This window comes from Mustela nivalis, assembly GCF_964662115.1.
Source record: "Mustela nivalis genome assembly, chromosome: 14".
Taxonomy (NCBI): domain Eukaryota; kingdom Metazoa; phylum Chordata; class Mammalia; order Carnivora; family Mustelidae; genus Mustela; species Mustela nivalis.
Genome location: NC_139033.1, coordinates 19,282,566 through 19,304,591, shown reverse-complemented (window position 1 = coordinate 19,304,591; position 22,026 = coordinate 19,282,566). Strand labels below are relative to the sequence as shown.

The following is a 22,026-nucleotide window of genomic DNA, read 5'->3' as shown; positions in this document are numbered from 1 at the left end:
TCTGTCTTGTCGGGCAGGTGATGGTGGAGGCCTATCGGCGGGACGCCACCTCCAAAGACCAGCTCATCGGTGAGCTGAAGGCCACGAAGAAGAGGCTTGACTCGGAGCTGAAGGAGCTGAGGCAGGAGTTAATTAAGCTTCAAGGGGAGAAGAAGTCCGTGGAGGTGGAACATGTGCGCTTGCAGAAGGAGATGTCCCACATCCACCAGCAGATGGCCGACCTCGAAGGGCATCTCCAGTCGGCACAGAGGGAGCGCGACGAGATGGAGATGCGCTTGCAGGTGGGACGCATTTGACTTCAGGGTTCGGCCAGATGTGCCTCAGGGTCTGTCGTGCAGGGTAGAGGGCAGGACAGCCTGGAACAAGTCCTTCCTGGAGTTCCCGTCCTGGAAGGACAGGCAGACAGGCAGGTTCCTCACTGGAGACCGCACGGGGCTGGAGGCCGTCAGCCATTGATAGTTCACTCCAGCAGGCGCTGGGAGGGGCCCTGGGGGGCTCGGGGAGGGCTGGTCCCTCGGGGACTACGGGCGGAGCCGCAGACAGAGGCTGACCTGGGCATTCCCTGCAACACTCTGGACAGCTCTAAAGTGATCGCTTATACAGAGAGCGATCCTCTGTCAGGGTCCTTCAGAGGCTTTGTGCTTGAGGGTGGCCATGGACCAGCAACACTGAGCCACGAGAGCCTGGTCCTGGGAAGCAGTCTGCAGGGGAGGGCTTTGCTCTGCTCACTTTGTCTTTTCTCCCCTTTCTCGGAAGTCTTTGCAGTTTGATAAAGAGCAAATGGTAGCTCTTACAGAGGCCAATGCGGTGCTCAAGAAGCAGATCGAAGAGCTGCAGCAAGAAGCCACCAAGTACGTGGGCCCGAGCCGCACGGGGGCGGAAAGGGTGGGCGCAGGCGGCCTCGAGCCCTGTCGGGGACACGCAGCAGCTGAGGGCGGGGGGACCCCAAACACGCTGTCAGTGGAGCCCTTGCCGAGGAGAGGCAACACGGGATCCACTTGTAGGCAGCCGGGGAAGTCAGATTGCAAAGCTAAGGCTGGAGGGTGGACCCCGCCCTGCATCGGTGACTGCCAGTGGTTCACAGGCACAGGCCTGTGTGTGTGTGTTCCACGGCAGGTGCATGTGGCAGCCCCTGCCCTTCCCGGTCCCACCGCGGGGCTGACGTGTGTGTATCCCTCCTGCTGCGTGTGTGCACTCCAGTAGCTTTTAGGGGCCTTTAATGCCTGTGGCATCTTGTGTCCTGCACGACCTTACTTTCATCACGGGAGGTTACCTGTGAGCTGCACTGTTGGGTTTATTACTGCTGCTCCGAGCACTGGGAGTGTGTGTCTGCGAGGACAGAAGCGTTCTCTGTTTTCCATGAGGTCCCTGGAGCGGCTCTGAGAGGGGAGCAGGATGGAAGGAGGTGCAGTGCTAGGCTCTGGGGGGCAGTCGCCGCTGGCCCCGTCTGGGGGATTGGGTCTGGGGGGAGCAGCAGCTAGCCAGGGTGGGGCTGGGGGCGGGTGAGGACCAGCCTTTCCTTGGTGCCCGCGCCAGGGCTTCCTGTCGGGAGTGAGTTCGGACTCCTCTGTCCTGTCTGCCGCACCCCAGGGCCATCACGGAGCAGAAGCAGAGGATGAAGCGGCTGGGCTCAGACCTGAGCAGCGCTCAGAAGGAGATGAAGACCAAGCACAAGGCCTACGAGAACGCGGTGGGCATCCTCAGCCGCCGCCTGCAGGAGGCCCTCGCAGCTAAGGAGTCGGCAGAGGCAGAACTGAGCCAGCTGAGAGCCCAGGCGGCCAGCGGCAGCAGCAACCTCCCTCTGCACGTGGGTAACCATCTGCTCCCGGCTGGGGTGCCAGGTGTGCGGACTCAGTACTGGGGACTCGACGTGTTACAAACGTTCACATTCTGAAGACCTGGAGAAAGATTGGAGACCCGGGGCAGAGCTTAGCGTGTCGGCCACATCTCTGTAAAGTGTCGGGCGCTAGCAGCGTGACCAAGGGCTTGAGCGCCGCCCGCACATTCTCTCAGTTCGGCCCTGCACGCCTGCACAGGGCACACCGTCCCCTCCTCCCTCAGCCTCCCTGCCCACTCCTGCCCTCCTCCACACCGCCCTGGTGTCTGGGGAGGGATTTCCTGAGTGCCCGTGGGGGGGGGTATATTTGCAGAGTCCAGGAAAGCTTCAAAAGGAAATAATCTTTTTCTTTTTAAAGATTTTATTTATTTATTTGACAGAGAGAGATCACAAGTAGGCAGAGAGGCAGCAGAGAGAGAGGAGGAAGCAGCCTCCCCGCTGAGCAGAGAGCCCGATGTGGGGCTCGATCCCAGGACCCTGGGACCAGGACCTGAGCCGAAGGCAGAGGCTTTAACCCACTGAGCCACCCAGGCGCCCCGGCCAGCGTCAAGTTTTATCCGATTTTGTTAATTTGCTTTTTGTTTATTCCTAGCCAGCGTATCACTTACGTTTAGTGATTGTGTTTCTTACTAAACGAAGTTGGTCTTTTTTTTTTCTCTCTCTACGTAAGAATTTAAAAGTGGGAAGCTATATAGCACATTGTTTTCTTACCAAATTAGGTACTTCTTTTGCCTAATTATAAAATAATGGGAGGAGGGAAATTTATGAAGTTGCAATTTGCCTTCGACCTAAAAATATGTCTTGGCTTGTTTTCTGATTCTCTGGCTTCCCCAGTGTCAGAGACAGACTGTAAATGCCTCCGGGGGCCTGCTGTTGTGTCCCCCCCGCCTCCCCGCCGCCACCGCCGCACAGCAGCCTCAGAGCCGGAGTCCTGGCTTGGTCTGTGCCTCACCACTTGTTAAATGGGGCCTTCGGCAAGTCACTCACCCCCCGATCCTCAGTAAAACGAGGCCCAAATGGAGGAAGCGGTAGATCCTCCTTGATCAGAATGGCTGTGAGACGGGCGCCTGGGTGGCTCCGTTGGTTGGGCGACTGCCTTCGGCTCAGGTCATGATCCCAGACTTCCAGGATCGAGTCCCGCATCCGGCTCCCAGCTCCTTGGGGAGTCGGCTTCTCCCTCCGACCTTCTGCTCTCTCATGCTCTCTCTCACTCATTCTCCCTCAAATAAATAAATAAAATCTTTTTAAAAAAAATGAAGAAAGAATGGCTGTGCGCGGAGACACACGGCTGCCCGCAGCAGCGAGCGTGTGCACGCACGTGGGCCAGTAGTTCTGCCGCACCTGGTGCTCTTTGCTTGCCGCAGCGAGTAATTTGTCATTCTTGTTTGTAAGTCAGAGTTTTTCTGTATTTTCAAAACGTTTGACTGGAGGAATTATTTTGTGAGTTGTTAACGTGCGCCCACTGTGGTGGGGTCACTGGGTGCTGCTGGAGGAGGGAGGTCCGGGGAGAGGTGCCTGCGAGGCGGTCAGCAGGCTGACGCGGTGGGTGCGGCAAGGCAGCCCTGCAGGGAGGGACCTGAGTGCCGTCCCATGCGGTCCTGAAGCCCACGACGAAATCCCCCTTCCTGTCCTGGCTGGTAGGAGAGGATCCAGGCTCTGGAGGCAGAGCTGCAGGCTGTCGGCCACAGCAAGATGATGCTGGAGAAGGAGCTCCAGGAGATCATCGCACTGACCAGCCAGGAGCTGGAGGAGTACCGGGAGAAGGTGCTGGAGCTGGAGGACGAGGTAGGCCGCGCTCCGGCCCCGCACAGCTGGACGGGCCTCTCTGCTCCTGGGCGGCTCTGGAGAGGCAGAACCCTCCGCGCCGTGCTTCCGAGTGCCGTCTGACCCCTTGTCTGGGTCCCTCTCACCCCTGTCCCTTACTGCCAGGCTCCCCACATGCTCTCTCGAGCACCCCTTGGTAGTGGGTTGTCAGAATGTTAGGGTTAAGATGTGCCCAGTAAGAACTCTCTGGTTGCAAATAATGAGAAAACCTATTCTTTTTTCCTTTTCTTTTTTTGAGAAAACCTATTCTTTAAAAGAATTTCATGTAACTCTTGGGCCCAGAGAGGCTGTGGCTTCAGGTGATGCTACATGTGACAGTTGGTGATGATGTCACCAAGGGCTCACCCCAGGGTCCCCGGCTCCCTGGGGGAAAGCTAGGGGGCTGGGACCTGGGTTGTGCTGTATCTGCTGCAGTCCTGGGTGGTCTGTTGGAGCTTTTTGGCACAGGTGTTGTGTTCCTGGCGTGGGGAGCTTAGCTCCCTTAGCCAGAACAGGTAACTCGTGTCGGTTCACAGTGGCTTCGATCTGTTTCAGCTTCAAGAATCCAGAGGCTTTAGGAGGAAGATAAAGCGCCTTGAGGAGCTGAATAAGAAGTTGGCCCTTGAGTTAGAGCACGAGCGAGGAAAGCTTACAGGCCTGGGGCAGTCCAACGCCGCTCTCCGGGAGCACAACAGCATCTTAGAAACAGCTTTGGCCAAGAGGGAGGCAGACCTGGTTCAGCTGAACCTCCAGGTACTCGGACCCTTTGCCGGAGGCGGGGGACTTGCTGCAGGGCAGGTGGCTCTGGGTCTGGCGCACGTCACCTCATGCAGTTGTCCCTGCCACCCACAAGCAGAGACAGGAAACGGGGAGGATCTGGTGACGTTTGGAGTCTCGCGGGGTGGGATAGGGCTGGGAGCCCCCGATGCCCCCCTTAACGAGATGTGGAGGCGCTAGGCCCCGTCCGGGAGCTTCCTGGCGGGTGGGGGCCTCCCTGCTCACGCTGATCCCACTGTTTACGACGGGCTCTTCCTGCGTAACTCAGCGCTGGGATATGGAACCTGGGGGCTCTCTCCAGACCCTGTTCTCACTCCTCAGGCTCTGCGGCCTCTCTGAAGATGGGGAAGCAGGCCTGGCACTTCAGGGCCATCTTCACGGGGCAGTCAGCAGCCAGATCCGGCCCCTGTCTCAAATGACCCAGCCACCAGAGAGCTTTTGAACTTTTATTTGGCACTGGTTCCCACCCCTGCCATGTCTGGTGGCCTCCTGCATCTGCGTTACCGGCCTCACCAGGGACGTGTGTGTTTCTAAGCCCCAATTACAGGCAGCCTTTGGGTTCCTTGCTCTGTGCTTGAAAACGGCCATCTCAGACTTTATGTTCTCCAGAGATGGAGTTCTCTCTCCTTGGCCGCCTTGTGCCTTTGTAGGTAACGCAGGATGATGTCGTGTGCCACGGTCCTGCCAGGTTCCCCGCGGGGCACTGGGGCCCCACAGGCCTTCCTCCCTTACCGCTCCGGTGATGTGCCGTAGGTGCAGGCTGTCTTGCAGCGGAAAGAGGAAGAGGACCGCCAGACAAAGGAGCTCATCCACACCTTACAGGCCGCGTTGGAGCGAGAAAAGGCCAAAGTGCACAGCCTCAAGGAACAGGTGAGTGGCTAACTTCCCCCTGGTTCTAAATGGCAACTTCAGAGCCTGTGGCAATGCAGTGTTTCTGAAAACTGCGTGTGTGTGCCCTTGATGCCTTGCTTCCTTTTTAGGAATTTATTGTACGAATGTCTTTGCTGATGTGTTCCGACAGCAGTGTCATCACAGCCTTGGTGACAGTGACAGCTGAAGGGAGCTCTGATGTCCGTCCCTAGAAGAGTGGACTTGGATTAACCCAGATGCAGTCATATGGGCCCAAGACGCACGCACAGAGCCCTGTAGACATACTTGCTGGAGGACAGTGTCGCACACATAGTCTTGAGTTAAAAAAGCAAACTGCAGAGCGATGACCCCGCTAGTGTTAAGAGAGCAATCGAGAAAGAAGGTTGCATGCACCTTCGCCGTTTCCTGGCAGGTTCCTTCCCGTGCTCAGGTGCCCGCCAGTGCATCAGGTCAGTCTTCCAGAGAGAGGCCTGCCTCGCCGCCCCTATGGGCTGGGCCAGACCTCAGCCCCTAGGGTTCCTCAGCGAGTGCATAGCCATGATTCCTCAGCAGAACATCAGCATCATGGCTTGAGGGCCAGGACTCGCTTACCCTCATGTCCCCAGCACCTGGCACCAGAGAGATGTTCACAATTTGGGGTTTTTTGTTTTTTGTTTTTTAATTTTATTTCTTCAGTGTTCCAAGATTCATTGTTTATGTACCACACCCAGTGCTAGAATGTGTTTGCTGCGTGTACACACTCAAGGGTGTTTGTCACATCCTTTAAAAGTGTCTCCGTGGTGTTACGATAGAAACGTTCTTCCTTTTTTTGGGGCGCAACAGTAGAATATTCTTTTAAGAGAGAACAGTTTTAAGATCTGTTAAGTACATGTTGCTATGGGGGATGCCTGGTTGGCTTAGTTTGGCTCAGGTTCTGGGACTGAGTCCCACATCGGCTCTGTGCGCAGCGGGGTGTCTGCTTGGGATTCTCTCCCCCGCCCCTCCCCACATGCATGCATGCTCGCTCGCTCTTGAAGGATCTGCTGCTGTGAGCAGACCCCGTTTGCCTTGCCTGTAGTTGTGGGTTTTGTTTTTTTTAAATTTTATTAACAGATAATGTATTATTTGTTTCAGGGGTACAGGTCTGTGATTCATCAGTCTTACACAATTCACAGCGCTCAGCATAGCACATGCCCTCCCAGTGTCCCTTACCAGCCACCCCATCCCTCGCCCTGTGGTTGGTTTTTATTCCTTGCGCGGAGTTGAGCTGAGTCAGCTACCCTCCCTACTTTTCTACTTTTCCCCCAATTCCTATCTTTTGCTCACTTACTAATTTTACTCTCCCTTTAATGGAGATGAAATTAGGAAATCTGTAAATAAAAGTATTGGGGAAAAGGATGGGTATGTGACATGAGCTTCCTTTTTTAAGGGTAGTAACTGAACAGTCCTCATTTATCTAAGTGGATTTCATGTAACTGTCTGGATTGTACAAACAGTACATACTAGTAAAAAGGAAAAAAAAGTAAGATTAAAGATCATCTTGAATTTGCATCTAGTGATAAACCACTGTGAACATCTTTTGTTGGAGTTTTGTTTCTTTTTGTCAGAGTTTTTTCTATATTTGACTGTCAGATAGCGTAAGTGTTTTTATTTAACTTTTATATTTTTATTTATTTATTTATTTTAAAGATTTTATTTATTTATCAGAGAGGGGGGGGGTGAGAGCGAGCACAGGCAGACGGAATGGCAGGCAGAGGCAGAGGGAGAAGCAGGCTCCCCGCTGAGCAAGGAGCCCAATGTGGGACTCAATCCCAGGACGCTGGGATCACGACCGGAGCCGAAGGCAGCTGCTTAACCAACTGAGCCATCCAGGTGCCCCTATATTTTTAATTTTTTTTAAAAAGATTTTATTTATTTGGCTGAGAGAGCACAAGCAGGGGGAGTGGCAGGCAGAGAGAGAAGCAGCCTCCCTGCTAGGCAGGGAGCCGGATGCGGGGCTCAATCCTACGATCCTGGGATCATGACCTGAGCTGAAGGCAGTTGCTTCACCGAGTCAGCCCCCTAAGGCGCCCTTTATTAAACTTGAAAAAATGAAGTCCTTGCTTGTGCTGTTTGATCAGAGAACTGAGTTATCGGAAAGGAAACTGGAAGATTTTGTTATACTCTGAGAATTTGCCGGTCTCGGAAACCTTGGGAGAAACTGCAGTCGGCCATGGGAAGGCGACTGTGTCATGGCGCGGTTAGGAGTAGCTTCAGCGCGGCTCCTCGGTGTGCGGGGACGGCGTGTTCTTCCCCAGAAACATCCGCCGCGACTGGATTTAACAAGAACGAGACGGATGTCCTTGAGGAGAGCGACCAAAACTATTGGTTCGGCAGACGCTGGTGGCTGTGTCACCTGCCTGTGCGCCAGGCGTGTGTTAGGGCTTCGGTCCTCGGGGAGTTTGAGAAGCTTTGGAAGAAAGGATGGGAGGGGCGGCCGGGACACGGGTGGGGCGGGCGGGGCGGGCGGTGGCTCTCCTCGCAGACGGCACGCTGGTGCGCTCCGCTCCGTGTGGTTCTGGCCCCTGTCCTTGGTGACGCTGGTTTCTGTCCTTGTAGGTTGCTGCCGCCAAGGTGGAAGCAGGACATAACCGCCGCCACTTCAAGGCTGCCACCTTGGAGCTGAGTGAGGTGAAGAAGGAGCTGCAGGCCAAGGAGCAGCTGGTGCAGAAGCTGCAGGCCGAGGCCGACGCTCTCCAGTGAGTGCCGCCGGCGGGGGGCTGGGTCCGCGCCGCGCCGCGGCTGGGGTTGGGCGGGCAGGGCCGCCACATCTTCCAGTTAGGACATCCCACACGTGCAGGTCACCCAGGTTCTGGCAAATCTCTGCACTCTGGAGGCAGATCTAAGAAGGAGAATGTATCTAATCTCTGTCTTAGGAAACCTGCAGCTCAACTCTGAAGTTTCTGGCCGGATGCGGGTGTCCCCACTGCATACCCAAGGGTCCTTCACCAAGAACAGAGAGCCTTGTGTGAGGGGCAGGTGCCCCGAGGGCTGGGCGCCACCACTGAGGTTCACTGCAGCCTCCATTTAGGGTGGCCTTGCGTTGAGCACATGCAGGGGCTTTTCTCCCATTGTCATCCGTAAAATGGGCAAAATGTCCTTCCCGTGGCGTCTCTGACGCCCAGTCACAGCAGAGCACCCAGAGCTCCTAGAATGGTCCTTGCCCAGAGTGAGCAGCGTGTGAGTTTCTGTCACCCGTAGTGGGGAACCACTTTGTGTTGGGGGGGGTAGGGGTGCTGTGACTTCATGCCTCCTTGTTTTTTATGCTAGGATTCAAGAGGGGAAACATTCCCAGGAAATAACACAGTTCCAGGCAGAGCTGGCGGAGGCCCGGACCCAGCTCCAGCTCCTGCAGAAGCAGCTGGACGAGCAGCTGAATGAACAGCCTATAGGAAACCAAGAGGTGACCTGCTGGGGAGGCTCTGCACCTCCGGTTAGCAGGACTGACAGAGCTAGTCTCCACTGTTGACGCATTCAGTTCCCTCACTCCTTGTCTGCTCGGAAAGGGATATTTATTCTTTCTAAGTATGATATTAAACAGTGCACAGTGATGTAGTTAGAGCAATTTATAGTGTAAAAAAGCCACTTCAAAATTCTTTTGGTCATGTGACCTTCTTCCTCCTCTAGATGGAAAATCTCAAGTGGGAGGTGGATCAGAAGGAAAGAGAAATCCAGTCCTTGAAGCAGCAGCTAGAGTTGACGGAACAGCAGAGTAAGAAGGAACTGGATGGAATACAGCAGTTGCTGCAGGTGCGTGCTGTGGAAAGGCCCTGGGGCAGAAAGTCCGGGGCTGTTCCTCACAAGGTCTAAGTGCATGACGTGAGTTACCCCTGAACCAAGCACTTCCACCAAGCCGCTTTGCGGGCGTTACCGTTTCAGAAAGAAGGCCAGGTCACACAGCTAACGGAGGCCCAGCCCCAGCGCTCCGTGTGCCCTGGGCTGAGCTGTGTGAAGTGTACCGGGACTGGGACCTGACAAAGCCCAGGCAATGGGACAGCACATGGGGGAAGTTCACGAGTCTGTGATACACTTTTCCACAAAGAGATCTATGTGTGGGCTTGACTGCTTGCGTAAAGAATCAGGAAGAGACTCTCGCCAGGACTCCTACTTGTGCATGGCTGGCGTGACAGGATTGATTTATATCTTTCTTCCTAACGGTGACACTTACTCCAATAGCTGACCTTGGAGTTGGATCAGGTGACTCTTGGAATCCACTGTAGACAGTGGACACGAAAGTATTGCTCGTTCCTCAGCAGAGGCTTTGAAATTTGGGTAAGAACGTTGAGGGCTGACTGTAGTGGGTGCTGCCCAGCCCAGACCGTGGGACGGAAGTAGGCTGGTGTGGCGGCGCCAAGTGCAGCATCACAGAAAAGTGAGCGTTATGTTTCCAGCCCCTTACCCTTGGGACATACACAGATCTTAGCAGCGCATGTAAGATCCTTCAAATTTTAAAAACGTGTGACTTCCCTTTCTTTAGAATATCAAAGCTGAGTTGGAGGTGGTGCGGGAAGATCTGTCCCTAACCCAGAAAGAGAAATTCGTGCTTCAAGCTAAAGTGTCGGAGCTGAAGAACAACATGAAGACTCTGCTCCAGCAGAACCAGCAGCTCAGGCTGGACCTGCGGCGCGGCGCGGCCAAGACGGTACTCGGGCTTGGTGCCCTCGTGGGGTTCCCTGGGCCTGTGGCACCCCTGCTGGGCAGGCGGCTGGCAACCCTCTGGTCACTCAGCCTTGAAGTTCTGTTTAGCCAGTGTGGAGCAGCTCCTGTGTGAAATAAATGATGCCAGGGTCTTGTGCTTGGCCACAGGCCAAACCCTTTTATTTTGGTGCCTTTTCCCAGAGCCTTTTGCTGCTTTTTATGAATTCCGGTATCATTTTGTTGTAATACACCTTATAAGCCATACGAAGGTTCATCTCCTGGTATTTGCAAGAGCCCCTGGGCTAGTCAGTGCGCCGGCTGGGGCCAGCAGCTGCCGCGTGGGCTTGGGGGCCCCGGGAAGCCCGCGCAGACCCTCTGTGCACCTGGCATTGGTTTCTCTGCTCGGTCCACGTTGGTGGTCTCCTGGTGCCAAGAGATCGTTCAGAGTCAGAGTCTGTTTAGCACTGTTGGCCTGTTTGTGGAAAGAGTTTGAAGTTCTAGAAAGGGGAGTTGTAGGAGTGAAAAATTGGCTTAATTTCCTAGGGATATGCGGGGTCAAGGCTGTGGTCCTCTGTGGAAAGCGCCCCAGTCCCCACAGGGGTGTTCTCGGCGAGTTCGGCCCGTCCTCCGAGCAGCCGGCGCTGCGGGTTGCCGTGTGAGCCGGCGCGCTCTCGGGCGTCAGGAAGGAGCTCAGCTCTCCACCGGCTCTCCCTGAAGCCCGGGGCTGCGCTTGTGACGGTCGGGCGCCGCGTAGGGCGCTGTGGTTGGTGTCCGCCTCCAAGCGAGAGGGCTAACCGTGTGCTTTTAAAAACAGAGAAAGGAGCTGAAAGGCGAGGCCAGCTCTTCCGGCCCCGTGACGCCAGTCAAGATCCCCGACTGCCCTGTCCCGGCCTCGCTGCTGGAGGAGCTGCTGAGGCCCCCGCCTGCCGTGAGCAAGGAACCGCTCAGGAACCTCAACAGTTGTCTTCAGCAGCTGAAGTATGAGCCGCGCTCTGTGTCCTCCCTGGGCCCTGGAAGTAGATGGCGTGTTCGACTTGGGGGAATCCTGTTGCCAGCCCTGTGAGCCCCAGAGAGGCTGGGCAGGTCGGGGCTATGTGCGATCACTCAGGCCCTCGGTCCCTCCCGTACGGGAGGCCTGCCTGGAGCTGGGTGGCCCGTAGGAGCCCTGCACGTAGCTGGAGGTTTTGCTCCCAGCATCCTGAGGCCAGTGTTGATGGGGCGTGGCCCCGTGGGGACATCTTTCTGGCCCTGTGAGCGGAGGCCTTGTGCCCGCGGCTCTCAGTGCTGTCTCACCCACCCCCTCCCTGAGCGCAGGCCCGGGTGTGCCGACCTCCGCACACACAGAGAGAAATATTGAGCCCCGTGAGTCATGTGGCCGCATGGGTGCTGCTTCCCAGATAGACGGGTCTGTCCGCCCCCCGAGGGTGCCGCAGATGCTCGTTCGGATCTGTGTTGGAGAGGACCCGTTGCCCCTTGGGGAAGTCAGAGCGTCATTTCTGGCTCTCATTTGACTGGCCTGCCTTCCTCTGCTCCCCCGGTCTGCCCAGGCAGGAGATGGACAGCCTGCAGCGTCAGATGGAGGCACACGCCGTCACCGTGCACGAGTCGCTGTCCTGCTGGACGCAGGGGGACCCCGCCGCCAGCGCTGCTCTCTCGGGAGAGGATGCCAGCCCCAGAGGAGATACGGTGCGACACAGCCAGTGCAGGGGCTCCGGACAGGCGCTGGGAACAGCAACCGCCGAGCACCCCCGCTCCGAGTGCTTGTAACTACCCAAAGGAATTTTCATTGATCAATATTATTTATTTGACTGTTTGCTCTGTGTTTTCTAAGAGATGAAGTTGAAATTTTGCATCTGCCTTTTCAGGAGTAAAAGAACTGAACAGGAGCCAAGGATTGGAGAAATAGTCATTCGCAGATCTCAGCTAGCTGCCCCACGAAATGACCAAATGCTAACAACCTAGTTTAGATCTCAGTGAGTTTCTGAATGTGTCCGAAGGGTTCCTTCCAGAAGAAGGCCTCTGGCGAGTGACCTTCGATGCTGCTCTCTGAGGGCTGATGCCCGCCAGTGGCCACTGGTGGAAACACTGCATGACTGGGTCCCGTTTCTCTCTTTCCTGATTCAGTGAGAGCTTTACCTCCCTGCAGAAATGAAACTTGATTTGCACCTTTGGTTTTATTTTACTTTCAATAGTTATGTCACCATAGGATATGTATATAAATACCGAAAATCATAAGCTAATCTTCAAAAAGAGAATATGTCCGTATTATTTAAGAATGACCTGAATTGTCTTTTTATCGATTGCCTTTTGAAAATCTGCTGTCAGGAAGTAACGTATGTGTAGGATTTAGGGATGTTGGTCAGAAAATTATATTTTAAGAAATATAATTATTTTATTTACTGTACCTTCTAAAACCAAATATTCTTGGAGCGAAAGGTTTTTTGTTTCAGTTTCACTTTATTTTTGAGAGCTTTGTCCTGAGTGCACACTCCCACCTGACCATCAACACTTCCCGGCCTCACTCCCCTTGGCTGTCCCTTGGGCGGGCCTGGTGGCCACAAGGTTACCAGTGACCACACACTGGCCTGACATGGGTGATGTTTGGGGAGAGGCCATAGGAGAGGTGGGGAGAGAGGACCAGGGCTTCCTGCAGGGCTCCAGGCCAGGCGCAAGTCTTCTCCAGGCCTCCTCCCACCTGCCCCAGCTCCCCCACCACTGTGCCCACGTGAAAATCCATCCATCGGGGCCTGTGTGGTCATCAGGGGACATGCCGAACTTGTGGTGACAGCCTTCAGAGGCCCTGTAACCTCTCATCTGGAGGGATTTCTAGCAGGGGCAGGTGATCTCTGTGGGAAGGCGGTGGAGGCCTCCTGAGATCTCCTATAGGTAAGAGTCTGATTGGGAAGCCGGCTCCCTGAGCCTGTGGGAGATTTACTTGCTTTCTGACCCATGAGGGCTGTAACTCTGTCCCCTGGCCAACTTGGCCAGGAAATCCAAGCTGATAGTTACCATTGTGAGTTAGAGAAGAGAGGCCCCTGGTGCAGATCTGCGGGTTTTAGGATCACGTTGGAAGTGGTACTGATCAGGCCAGATACGCTTCTGTTGACCTGCTTATGTCTCTCTTGTGGAGAAAACGGTTTGGTATTTTCAAGCCGTTTGTCTTATCTTACGCTATCAGAAGGTTAATTGATAAAGTAGCGTTAACCACAAAGAAGCTTAGTGTTTAAAAAAATTCCCTAGCAAGTATTGAAATTTCTGAAGTATGTATATCACTTGTACAGGGTTAATCTTGAAATAATACTTGAAGACTTTTCATTATAAATATATCCTATTTTTCATCTTAAGTTGGAAATTGTTTTTGACAAAATTGGTTTTGTACCATTAGAAAAGAAAAATTGTAATTTACATTCTTATTTATTTGGGGTGTTTCATCCTCAGTTTTAATTTTCAAACGAAGACATGACACTCAGCCTCACGCTGCGGCTCCTTTCCCACTGCTGCGTACTGGAGGTCTTCCGGCGAGAGCCGGTCACTGTGCATTTGTCATTAGGAAAGGGCAAATGGATTCTGAATAATCCTCAAGTGAAAGCAGATTTCTGTTCCTCACCCCGTTTCCCTCATGTCTTACTTGCTGTGTGTGGGTGCGCCCCTGTGCATGCGTGGATGCGGTGCGGGTGCATGTGCCTTGTGCGTGGGTGGATGTGTCTGCACACATGTGGGCGTAGACAGATGTGTGTCCCTTGTGCGTGTGTGGGCATGGGCGGGGGCGGGTGCAGGTGCCTGTGCGCGCGTGGGCGTGTGCCTTGTGCGTGGCGTGTGCGGCCCGCAGCAGCAGTGCCCCCTGCTCTCCCGACATCATCCTGCGTCGCTGTCGTCACCCATCTTCCTGTTCTGTCAACACCCAGCCTGCCTTTGGTCTGACTTCCCCGGCTGTCCCCACGCGCTGTCCTGTCACCTGTGTGGCCTGCAGCACCTGACCTGGGGCCCTTTCGTGCAGGGGCCCCTGACACTGGCTTTAGGGTTCCTTAGCAGGTCTCCTGAGAGAGGAAGCTGGACTTTGAAATCCCTGCTTCTGATTGGTTGCGGCTCACTTTTCAATCTCTGAGGGACTTGATGGGTGCTGCTGCCTCCCGGGCGACGTTCTGCGTGAATATCATTTGAAATAGTCTGTCTGTGGGCAGGGATTTTCTCATGGAAAACAGTAGTCCAGTCTGGAGTGTTTGTAAGAACAGGCTGCTGCTACGTCGTGTGTGTGTGTGTGTGTGTGTGTGTGACATGTCCTGTGCGGCGACTGTGTATGTCGTGCCCTCACTGCAGAGGACGCTGGTTTGGACGGTTCGTGATGTCATTTCTTGTTTCTCTTACGTTCCAAGAAAAGGCTTGTTGCAACGTGGTTATCGCTGACTTTTCCATGGAACACATTGGATAGATGCCGCGGATCTTATGGGTTTACATGGTTTTGTTCTACTGTTTGGAAGGTATGACAGGCAGCGTTTTGACAGGATGTGAAAGTGGCTCTTTCTCTGGCCTGGGTCCAGGTCATGGGACAGACCTGCTAGGGAGATGCTCATCACACTCTTTCTCCGTTGGAAGACTTTTCTTGGTGTAGGGATACTTACTGCAGAAGCCATGGCATTATTCCTACTCCTGTGAGTAACTTTTCAAATAGAAATGAAGTGTCCTGTGTAAAGATTTCTAGTAGTGAAAGGGACCAGCGTGTCTGAAAGCAAATGTCCTGGAGCCTTCCTCAAGAACGCTGTGACGTGTGAGACATCCTGAGCCTTACTCAAACACGTTCCAGGCAAATCTGATTGTGTGGTGGTCTCAGGCTATAATGGGATCCTTGAGGGTAATGTTGTAGAGGATCTAGAAAACTGGATGGCTTTTAAGTTACTCATTTCTGTTAAAAATTTTCTCATGAAAGGGAGTCCTCAGGTCGGGGCCATTAGGGGAAAGGTGTCACCGTGCACAACAATTGTAACTTTAAAAAGCATGTTGATTTTTTTTTACAAATTTAAGTGTGCTGGGGAATTCCTTAAATTTTGTGCAATAAACTATTTTTTGTTAAAGATTTTCGTATTTCATTGGGGGGCCTTATTTTAATATATATATTTTGCCATATTTGGGAGTAACTTTTATTTCATGTTGCTATAAACTGTTTAACTGCTTGTCTTAAAAGAGCACTTTACTGTTCTGCTAAAAGATTCAGATGGGTGTGAAATCTGACCACAGTGGAAGAATGGGAGTGTGTTCGCCGCACCCTTCCCCCTAGCCACTCTGCACCTGCTGTCACACGCAGGGGGGTGTGAAGGAGAGAAATTTTGCTGAGCAGTCCAAGAGACCAGGGGCAGGTGCCCTCTGGCCTGCGGGCATGTCCCTGAGCATGTCCCTGTATGGGGGGCTGCCTTCACCGCTGGCTCTCAACGACTGTAAGGGCTGACAGCAGCTGGACCGTAAGTACTTCTCTGAGCCTCCACCTCATGGCCCAGTTCCCCTCTTCCATCCGTATTCTTTTTTTTTTTTTTTTTAAAGATTTTATTTATTTATTCAACAGACAGTGATCACGAGTAGGCAGAGAGGCAGGCAGAGAGAGAAGGGAACAGGCTCCCCGCTGAGCAGAGAGCCCGATGCGGGACTCGATCCCAGGACCCCGAGATCATGACCTGAGCCGAAGGCAGAGGCTTAACCCACTGAGCCACCCAGGTGCCCCCATATTCTCGTTTTGATCAAAAAAGAGTTAGCCGGACACGGAAGGTCTTCCGTTAAGTGTTCCTATTAATGACCAGCATGACAAAACTGTACAGCCAAGAAGTAAACTAGTGATCACAGAATGTGGCTTTGTGGTAGGCTTTCTGCAGTTCTTTCCTGGGCCGCTCCGTAACCAGAGGCCAGGGACACAGGCGCTGCACAGCCTAAGGGCAGGATCTGACCGCCTTCTGGTCCTTCTCGCCCCGACTCCCTGAAACGGGGCGGCTGCAGTCTCGGTTTTCTCTACAGCGATCAGGAGAGGAATGGTTCTGGGCCCCGAACCTTTCCCTTTCGTCTGTAAAGTTGCTAAACCTTTGCGAGCACTGAATGAGCGCATGCATGGGTTTCGTTTGAGGCTTGCTGCGCCCTCTGTGGGCATGCAGTGGGTGGTCATGAGGGGCTGGGCACAGGTCGGCAGCGGCCGCGTCCCGGCTCAGGAGGTGGTAGGTGCAGCGGGAATGTTGTGCTGAGGGAAGGACCCACGTCTTCCCATGGAGGGGGAGCCTGGTGTTTAGAAATCACCAGGTCAGCCAGACATGTCCTACCTCGTGCAGACTGTGTGAGAAATTCAGACAGGATTGTTGATGCCGCTCCTGTCCGGTTCGGGGGATAGGCGCGAGCTGCTGGAAGAACCTGCAAGCCTTTCCTAGACAGGAAGGAATTCGCAGTCATCAGCGGCGTCTGAAACCAGCAGCAGCAGCCCCGGTTTGCCCCTCGTGCGTGCTCTCGCTTGCCCGCGAGTGGTGCAGATGCTGGTGACAAGCGTACTTTGGCGATGTCTTTTCCTGAAAACAATGGGCGGCACGAAACTGTGTTGCTCTTCCTTTTTTGGGGGGCGGGCCTGTTTGGTATGGGGCGGGCACTTCTCGCATCCCAGCTTGACTCCTGGAGCTTGAGCCAGTCAAGGGCTCGGTCAAGGGCTCAAGGGCTCGGGAAGCAGCACAGCACTGTGACGTCCCTTTCCAACTGCGAGCTTCCTGGCCGGGTGGGAAGTGTGGGGGTCACGGCAGCCTCGCGGCGGGGGGGCAGTGGCTCTGGGAAGCCCCTGAAGGGTTTCATCCACTCGGCCCTCCCCCTGGGCTGGGAACCGCTGGAGGAAATGGTCCACAAGCTTTTCACACAATCTGGGTCACAACTCCACGGAGCAGGGAATGGGCGCCAGCTTAAAGGTATCTCACAGGACACCTCATTTTGTTTGTGAGCTTTATTTTTTTCTTAAGATTTTATTACTATTTTCGAAGATTTCTTTGACAGAGATAGTGCATGCTGCACACAAGCAGGGGGAAGGGGTAAGCCGGCTCCGCTCAGCAGGAAGCCTGTCGTAGGGGATCCCAGGAGCCTGACGTAATGACCTGAGTCCACGGCAGATGCTTCACTGACTGAGCCACTGACGTGTCCCAGAGATCCATTAATTTGGGAGAGAAAGCGGAGGGGAGGGAGGGAGAGAATCCCAGGCAGACCGCCCGAGTGCAGAGCCTGGCGACGGCGCGGGGTTTGATCTCAGGACTCTGATATCCCGGCCTGAGCCAAAATCAGGAGTCGAACACTCAACCGACTGAGCCTCTCAGGTGCCTGGGAGCTTGAAATGTGCATTTGGGAAGACTCGATGGGTATTTGAAAGGGATTTTCCTAGTACCTAAACCTCGGAAGGTTGAAAGCTGACTGCCTCCTCTTCATCTAGAAAACCGCACCTTCCCCTGACCGGCTTCTTCGTGGTAGCGACACAGTCACTCTAGTCTCTGAACCCGCCAGGTTTGCCGTCCTCAACATCCTCGTCCCTCACCCGGGCAGCCGTGCTCACGGCTCCTGAGAGTGTTTCGTGCCCCTCCTTTCTCCGTGTCCGCCGAGAGCCTGGCTTGGCTCCGGAGCCAGCCCTGTGCTAGCCTCCTCCACTCCCGTCCGCGGTGGACGTTGGCTTGAGTTCTGAGCACGCGGTGTGGCTGTCGCACTGTCTGCAGTCTGGCCCAAACCAACCCGTCCCACTTAGTCCAGTCAACATTTGGAGTTCTGTGGTAAGCACTGGTGCTCTCCACCAAATGCTGCTCCGCCACTGCCTTCTAGGGGGGACGGAAGGTGCCTGCCGTGGGGCAGGAAGCTTGGCGCATTAGGGCCAGCGAGACGGATGGCCTGCAGGTGTGTCCCTTCTGGGCCAGAGCACTGACCTCGGTTGCACATGCCCCACCCTGGCAACAGCAAGAGGATGGCCACGTGGCGGCAAACGGGAGCAAGACATAAACCTGGTTCTCTCAAGCGTCTGGAGACCATGACCAGTAGGCTTAGGAGATCCCTGTGCCCTGCTGGGGCATCTGGACTCCTTCCTGTTCCTAGTGCCACCCCTGCCTCGCCTTCACTCATGGATGGGGCAGTCAGGCTTGATCCCAGAGAGAGGGCGCTCCAGGGGGAAGAAGCCTGATTGGGGGCATTTGATGATTCCTACGTGCAAACGCCTTCCTGGGCAGAGCTGAAGCTCCCACGTCCGTGGACCTCGGAAGGGATGTGGGCTTTCCCAGGAGACTCTGGCACCTCGCTGGTGGTCCCCAAGGGATGTGACCAAAAGCAGAAAGCAGACCTAGCCCATCTCCTTCATAAAACCTTCCCTAATCCCCAACCCACAGCGCTCCTTTCCTGTGTACGTTCGCATATAGGGAACTAAGCTTAAGGCAAACAGTTATTTCGGGGTTGTCCCTTTTCTCCTATGAGATTAGAGGGTATCAGGAGCTGGAGGACAATACTGTGGATCCCACTCAGCAACTGAGTTTCATTGAACAGACGAGCCTTAAAGTCAGCAACTTTGGAGACATATGTAAAGAAATACCAGTTGGGGGACGCCTGGGTGGCTCAGTTGGTTAAGCAACTGCCTTTGGCTCAGGTCAGAATCCCAGCGTCCTGGGATCAAGCCCCACCTCAGGCTCCTTGCTCAGCGGGGAGCTTGCTTCTCCCTCTGCCTCTGCCTGTGCTCATTCTCTCTGACAAAAAAATAAATAAAATCTTTAAAAAAAAAAAAAAGAAAAGAAAAAGAAATACCAGTTGGATTTTTTTCCTTGCTAATTTGGTGTAGAAATGGTGGCAGGACACATCAAACAGAGTATATTTATGAACTAGGGATAAATGCCCTTTATTAAAGACCTCTGGAAATTCAGAAAGATTGCGACAGCCTTGTGTAGAATGACGTTTTTGCTAATCTGCACGTGGAACTGCCCGGCTCCCTTACCAGCAAGGGCCAAGCGCCGCAGCTGCTGCCCGCTGTGACTGTCCCTTGTTACTCGCAGACTACCTGGCATGGGCTGCTTCCCTGGCTAGACCCCCACCACAAGTAACATCACATGTGGCTTTCCCTGCCCTTGTTGAAGGATACTCACGACATGAAAACGAGACTTTTTCACTCCGTCGTTGACGGGTGCCATCCCTGGCCCTCTCGTGATCTGGGATTGGAAATGGAGTTAGGGATTAGGATAGGCGTTAGACTACCAGTAGGAATTCGATCAAACCTGTTCCTCTCAGAAAGGACAATCAGTTCTTCCTGGTTTATTCACTGGAAATCCACTTCTACCTGCAAGGATTTACATCTCAAGTTCTCTCACTTACAGCTCCGCGCTCAATAGTGGTCAGTATCAGGACTGGCTTCCTGACATCAGAATTACTTCCCCATGATCATCCCACTCTTACTTTTTTTTTTTTTTAAGATTTTATTTGTTAGAGCGCAAGCACAGGCAGACAGAGAGGCAAGCTAGAGGCAGAGGGAGAAGCAGGCTCCCTGCTGAGCAAGGAGCCCGATGTGGGACTCAATCCCAGGACACTGGGATCATGACCTGAGCCGAAGGCAGAGGCTTGACCAACTGAGCCACGCAGGCGTCCCATCCCACTCTTACTTTAAGTGTAGTCCGAGTTAGATGGTGCTGAGGAGGATCCTGCCGTTGTAGGATTCCTCTTGTTTGCTGGAGTCCCAGAAGATCCTGGTATCAACATACTGGTTATGCAGGTAAGATGCTGTAAGAGACTCCAAAGTTCAGTGGCTTAAACAAGGGAAGTTTCTCTTTCACACAACAGCCCAAGAGTAGAAACGGGACCCATCGTGGCAGTTTCGTGGAGCCGTCTAGCTCACGTCATCTGTGACTTCCTCCTGTGGCCCAGGACAGCAGCTCCAGGCCCCAACTTCCCGTCTTCCGGTCCCACGGGGACAGGAGAGCCCTCGGAAGGCATGTTCTGTTCCCTCATTTCAAGGGTGCGGCTCGCCAATTCCGCAGACCATGGTCCGTTGCCTCCCCGTAGTCCCTGGGACGCAGGATGTGAGTTTTAGCTAGACAGCCATATGTAGTGACAGGGGCGAGTTTCTGTCATTAAAAAGTGGAGGATTCCTGCTGCTGCCCACAGCCTCTCCTCTCCAGACTATTGGGATTTGTGGTAACTATTGCACAACCCCTATGATAGGGGAGGACCCTGCTACCTCGGGGAGGCGTGGATGGATAACTTGGGCTTCGTGAACAATGGAAGCAGTAATAGCTAACAGTTAGCAAGCCCTGACCATATATGGCGGTTCTGTAGCAAGGACTGGCGTGTGTTAATCCGCGCCCCAGACGGGTGATGATCACCCTCCATTTTACCACTGAGGAGAATGAAGCACAGGGCAATTAAGTAACTCCCCCCAAGCTACTCAGCAGGTCGGGGGCAGACAGGGCAGCAGCCCAGGCCGTGTGGCCTGGAGCCAGGTGCTCTCGCCCATGCCATGGCGCACAGCTGTGAAAAGGTCACGGGGCCCTGGGTGACTGTTGGTTGAGTGTCGGGCTCTTGATGTCACCTCAGCTTATGATTTCAGGGTTGTGAGATCCAGCCCTGTGTGGAGTCTGCTTGGGATTCTCTCTCCCTCTTCCTCTGCCCTAGCCCCATCATGCCTGACCTCTTAAATAACATTTTTTTTTTTAAAGATTTTGTTTGACAGAGATCAAAAGCAGGCAGAGAGGCAGGTGGAGAGGAAGGGAAGCAGGCTCTGATGCGGGGCTCGATCCCAGGACCCCGAGATCATAACTCGAGCCGAAAGTAGAGGCTTTAACCCACAGAGCCACCCAGACGCACTTTCCCTTTTACGTATACACGAAATTTATACTAAAAGATTTTCAGTGTCTGGTTTGGTGAGTTCTGGTGACTATCCACCAGTGTGTACGGAAGCAAGACATGGAGCTTTCCTTCATGGCACCGGTTCTCTCATGCTAACCACCCCACTCCGAGGGGGCCCTTGCTCTGATTTTTTTTCTTTTTGGATCTTGCTCTGATTTCTGTCCCACAAGCTTTGGCTGTTTTTGAGACTCTTACAAATGGAACTGTACAGGGCGCACTTTTGTGGGGGGGGGCGGTCCTTGAGCTTAGTATGGTTCTCTGATTAATCCGTGCTGCTACTGAATATAGTAGGCACCACAGGAATTTTTTTTTTTTTAAGATTTTATTTATTGGAGAGAGAGCACAAGAGGGGAGAAGGTCAGAGAGAGAAGCAGACTCCGCATGGAGCTGGGAGCCTGATGCAGAACTCCATCCTGGTCTCCAGGATCATGACCTGAGCCGAAGGCACGTGCCCAACCGAGCCACCCAAGCGCCCTAACATCATAATTTCAAGTGAGAGTTCCACAGTTTGGCGTTTATCCAAGCACCTGGGCAGTTCCTGTTTGGGGCTGCCGCAAACATGGTGTGGACGTCCACCTTCCTACCTAGGACTGCACTGCTGAGCCACGGAGCAGCGGAGGTCCAACTTTGGGAGAAACTGCCTCGCTGTTCTCCAAAGTGCTGAACTCCCCTGACTCCTGCCGGCACTCTGGGAGAATGCCGCGATTACTCCACATTCTCACCCAAATCAACCATTCTGGTGGGTGAGCAGCAGTGTTTCGTTGTGGCTTTAATCTGCATTCCGCTCACCTTCAAATTTACTGACTCTTTTGTGCCCAACACGCTGTCAGTCCTACCCCATTAAATGTTTGTACCAAGGATGTCACATTTCTTCAGGGGTTTCCCCCCCATTAAAAGAAATGTATGAGTGAGGGTCACCCATTCGATGCCCAGGAGTTTCGACAAGCACATAGAGCGCTTCCCTCGGCCCCTGCAGCTCCTCCGCAGGACTGCGCCCGAGCGGGAGGCATGGGATCCCGCAGCCTGGGGCCCGCCCAGACCCTCCCGCACTGCTGCTCGCCCCCGCGCCTTCCTGAACCCTCCGCGCCCGAGGACTGCGGCCCGGGAGGCCAGTTGCGCGGTGACCGTCTCCGAGCACAGGCCGCAGCTCCCCAGCCTCCTGCTTACTCAGGCTGCGGAACCTTGTTCTAAAAGCGCGCGGCCCCAGGAGAACCCACGAAACC

At 54.1% G+C, this 22,026-nt stretch overlaps 1 protein-coding gene across 2 annotated transcripts in view; it reads left to right on the top strand.

The window, feature by feature from the left end:
* GOLGA3 (golgin A3) overlaps positions 1–15,012 on the top strand; it is a 45,163-nt gene extending 30,151 nt beyond the window's left edge. For both annotated transcript variants that reach the window (XM_082699904.1, XM_082699903.1), the window contains exons 13-25: positions 18–281; positions 757–851; positions 1,591–1,807; positions 3,479–3,622; positions 4,196–4,393; positions 5,171–5,287; positions 7,865–8,004; positions 8,576–8,708; positions 8,933–9,055; positions 9,783–9,947; positions 10,758–10,921; positions 11,491–11,706; positions 11,809–15,012. In XM_082699904.1, coding sequence (XP_082556030.1) covers positions 18–281; positions 757–851; positions 1,591–1,807; positions 3,479–3,622; positions 4,196–4,393; positions 5,171–5,287; positions 7,865–8,004; positions 8,576–8,708; positions 8,933–9,055; positions 9,783–9,947; positions 10,758–10,921; positions 11,491–11,706; positions 11,809–11,905 — 2,073 coding nt within the window. In that variant the 3' untranslated portion in view covers positions 11,906–15,012. The remainder of the gene's footprint in view (positions 1–17; positions 282–756; positions 852–1,590; positions 1,808–3,478; positions 3,623–4,195; positions 4,394–5,170; positions 5,288–7,864; positions 8,005–8,575; positions 8,709–8,932; positions 9,056–9,782; positions 9,948–10,757; positions 10,922–11,490; positions 11,707–11,808) is intronic.
* Positions 15,013–22,026: the final 7,014 nt, after the last annotated feature.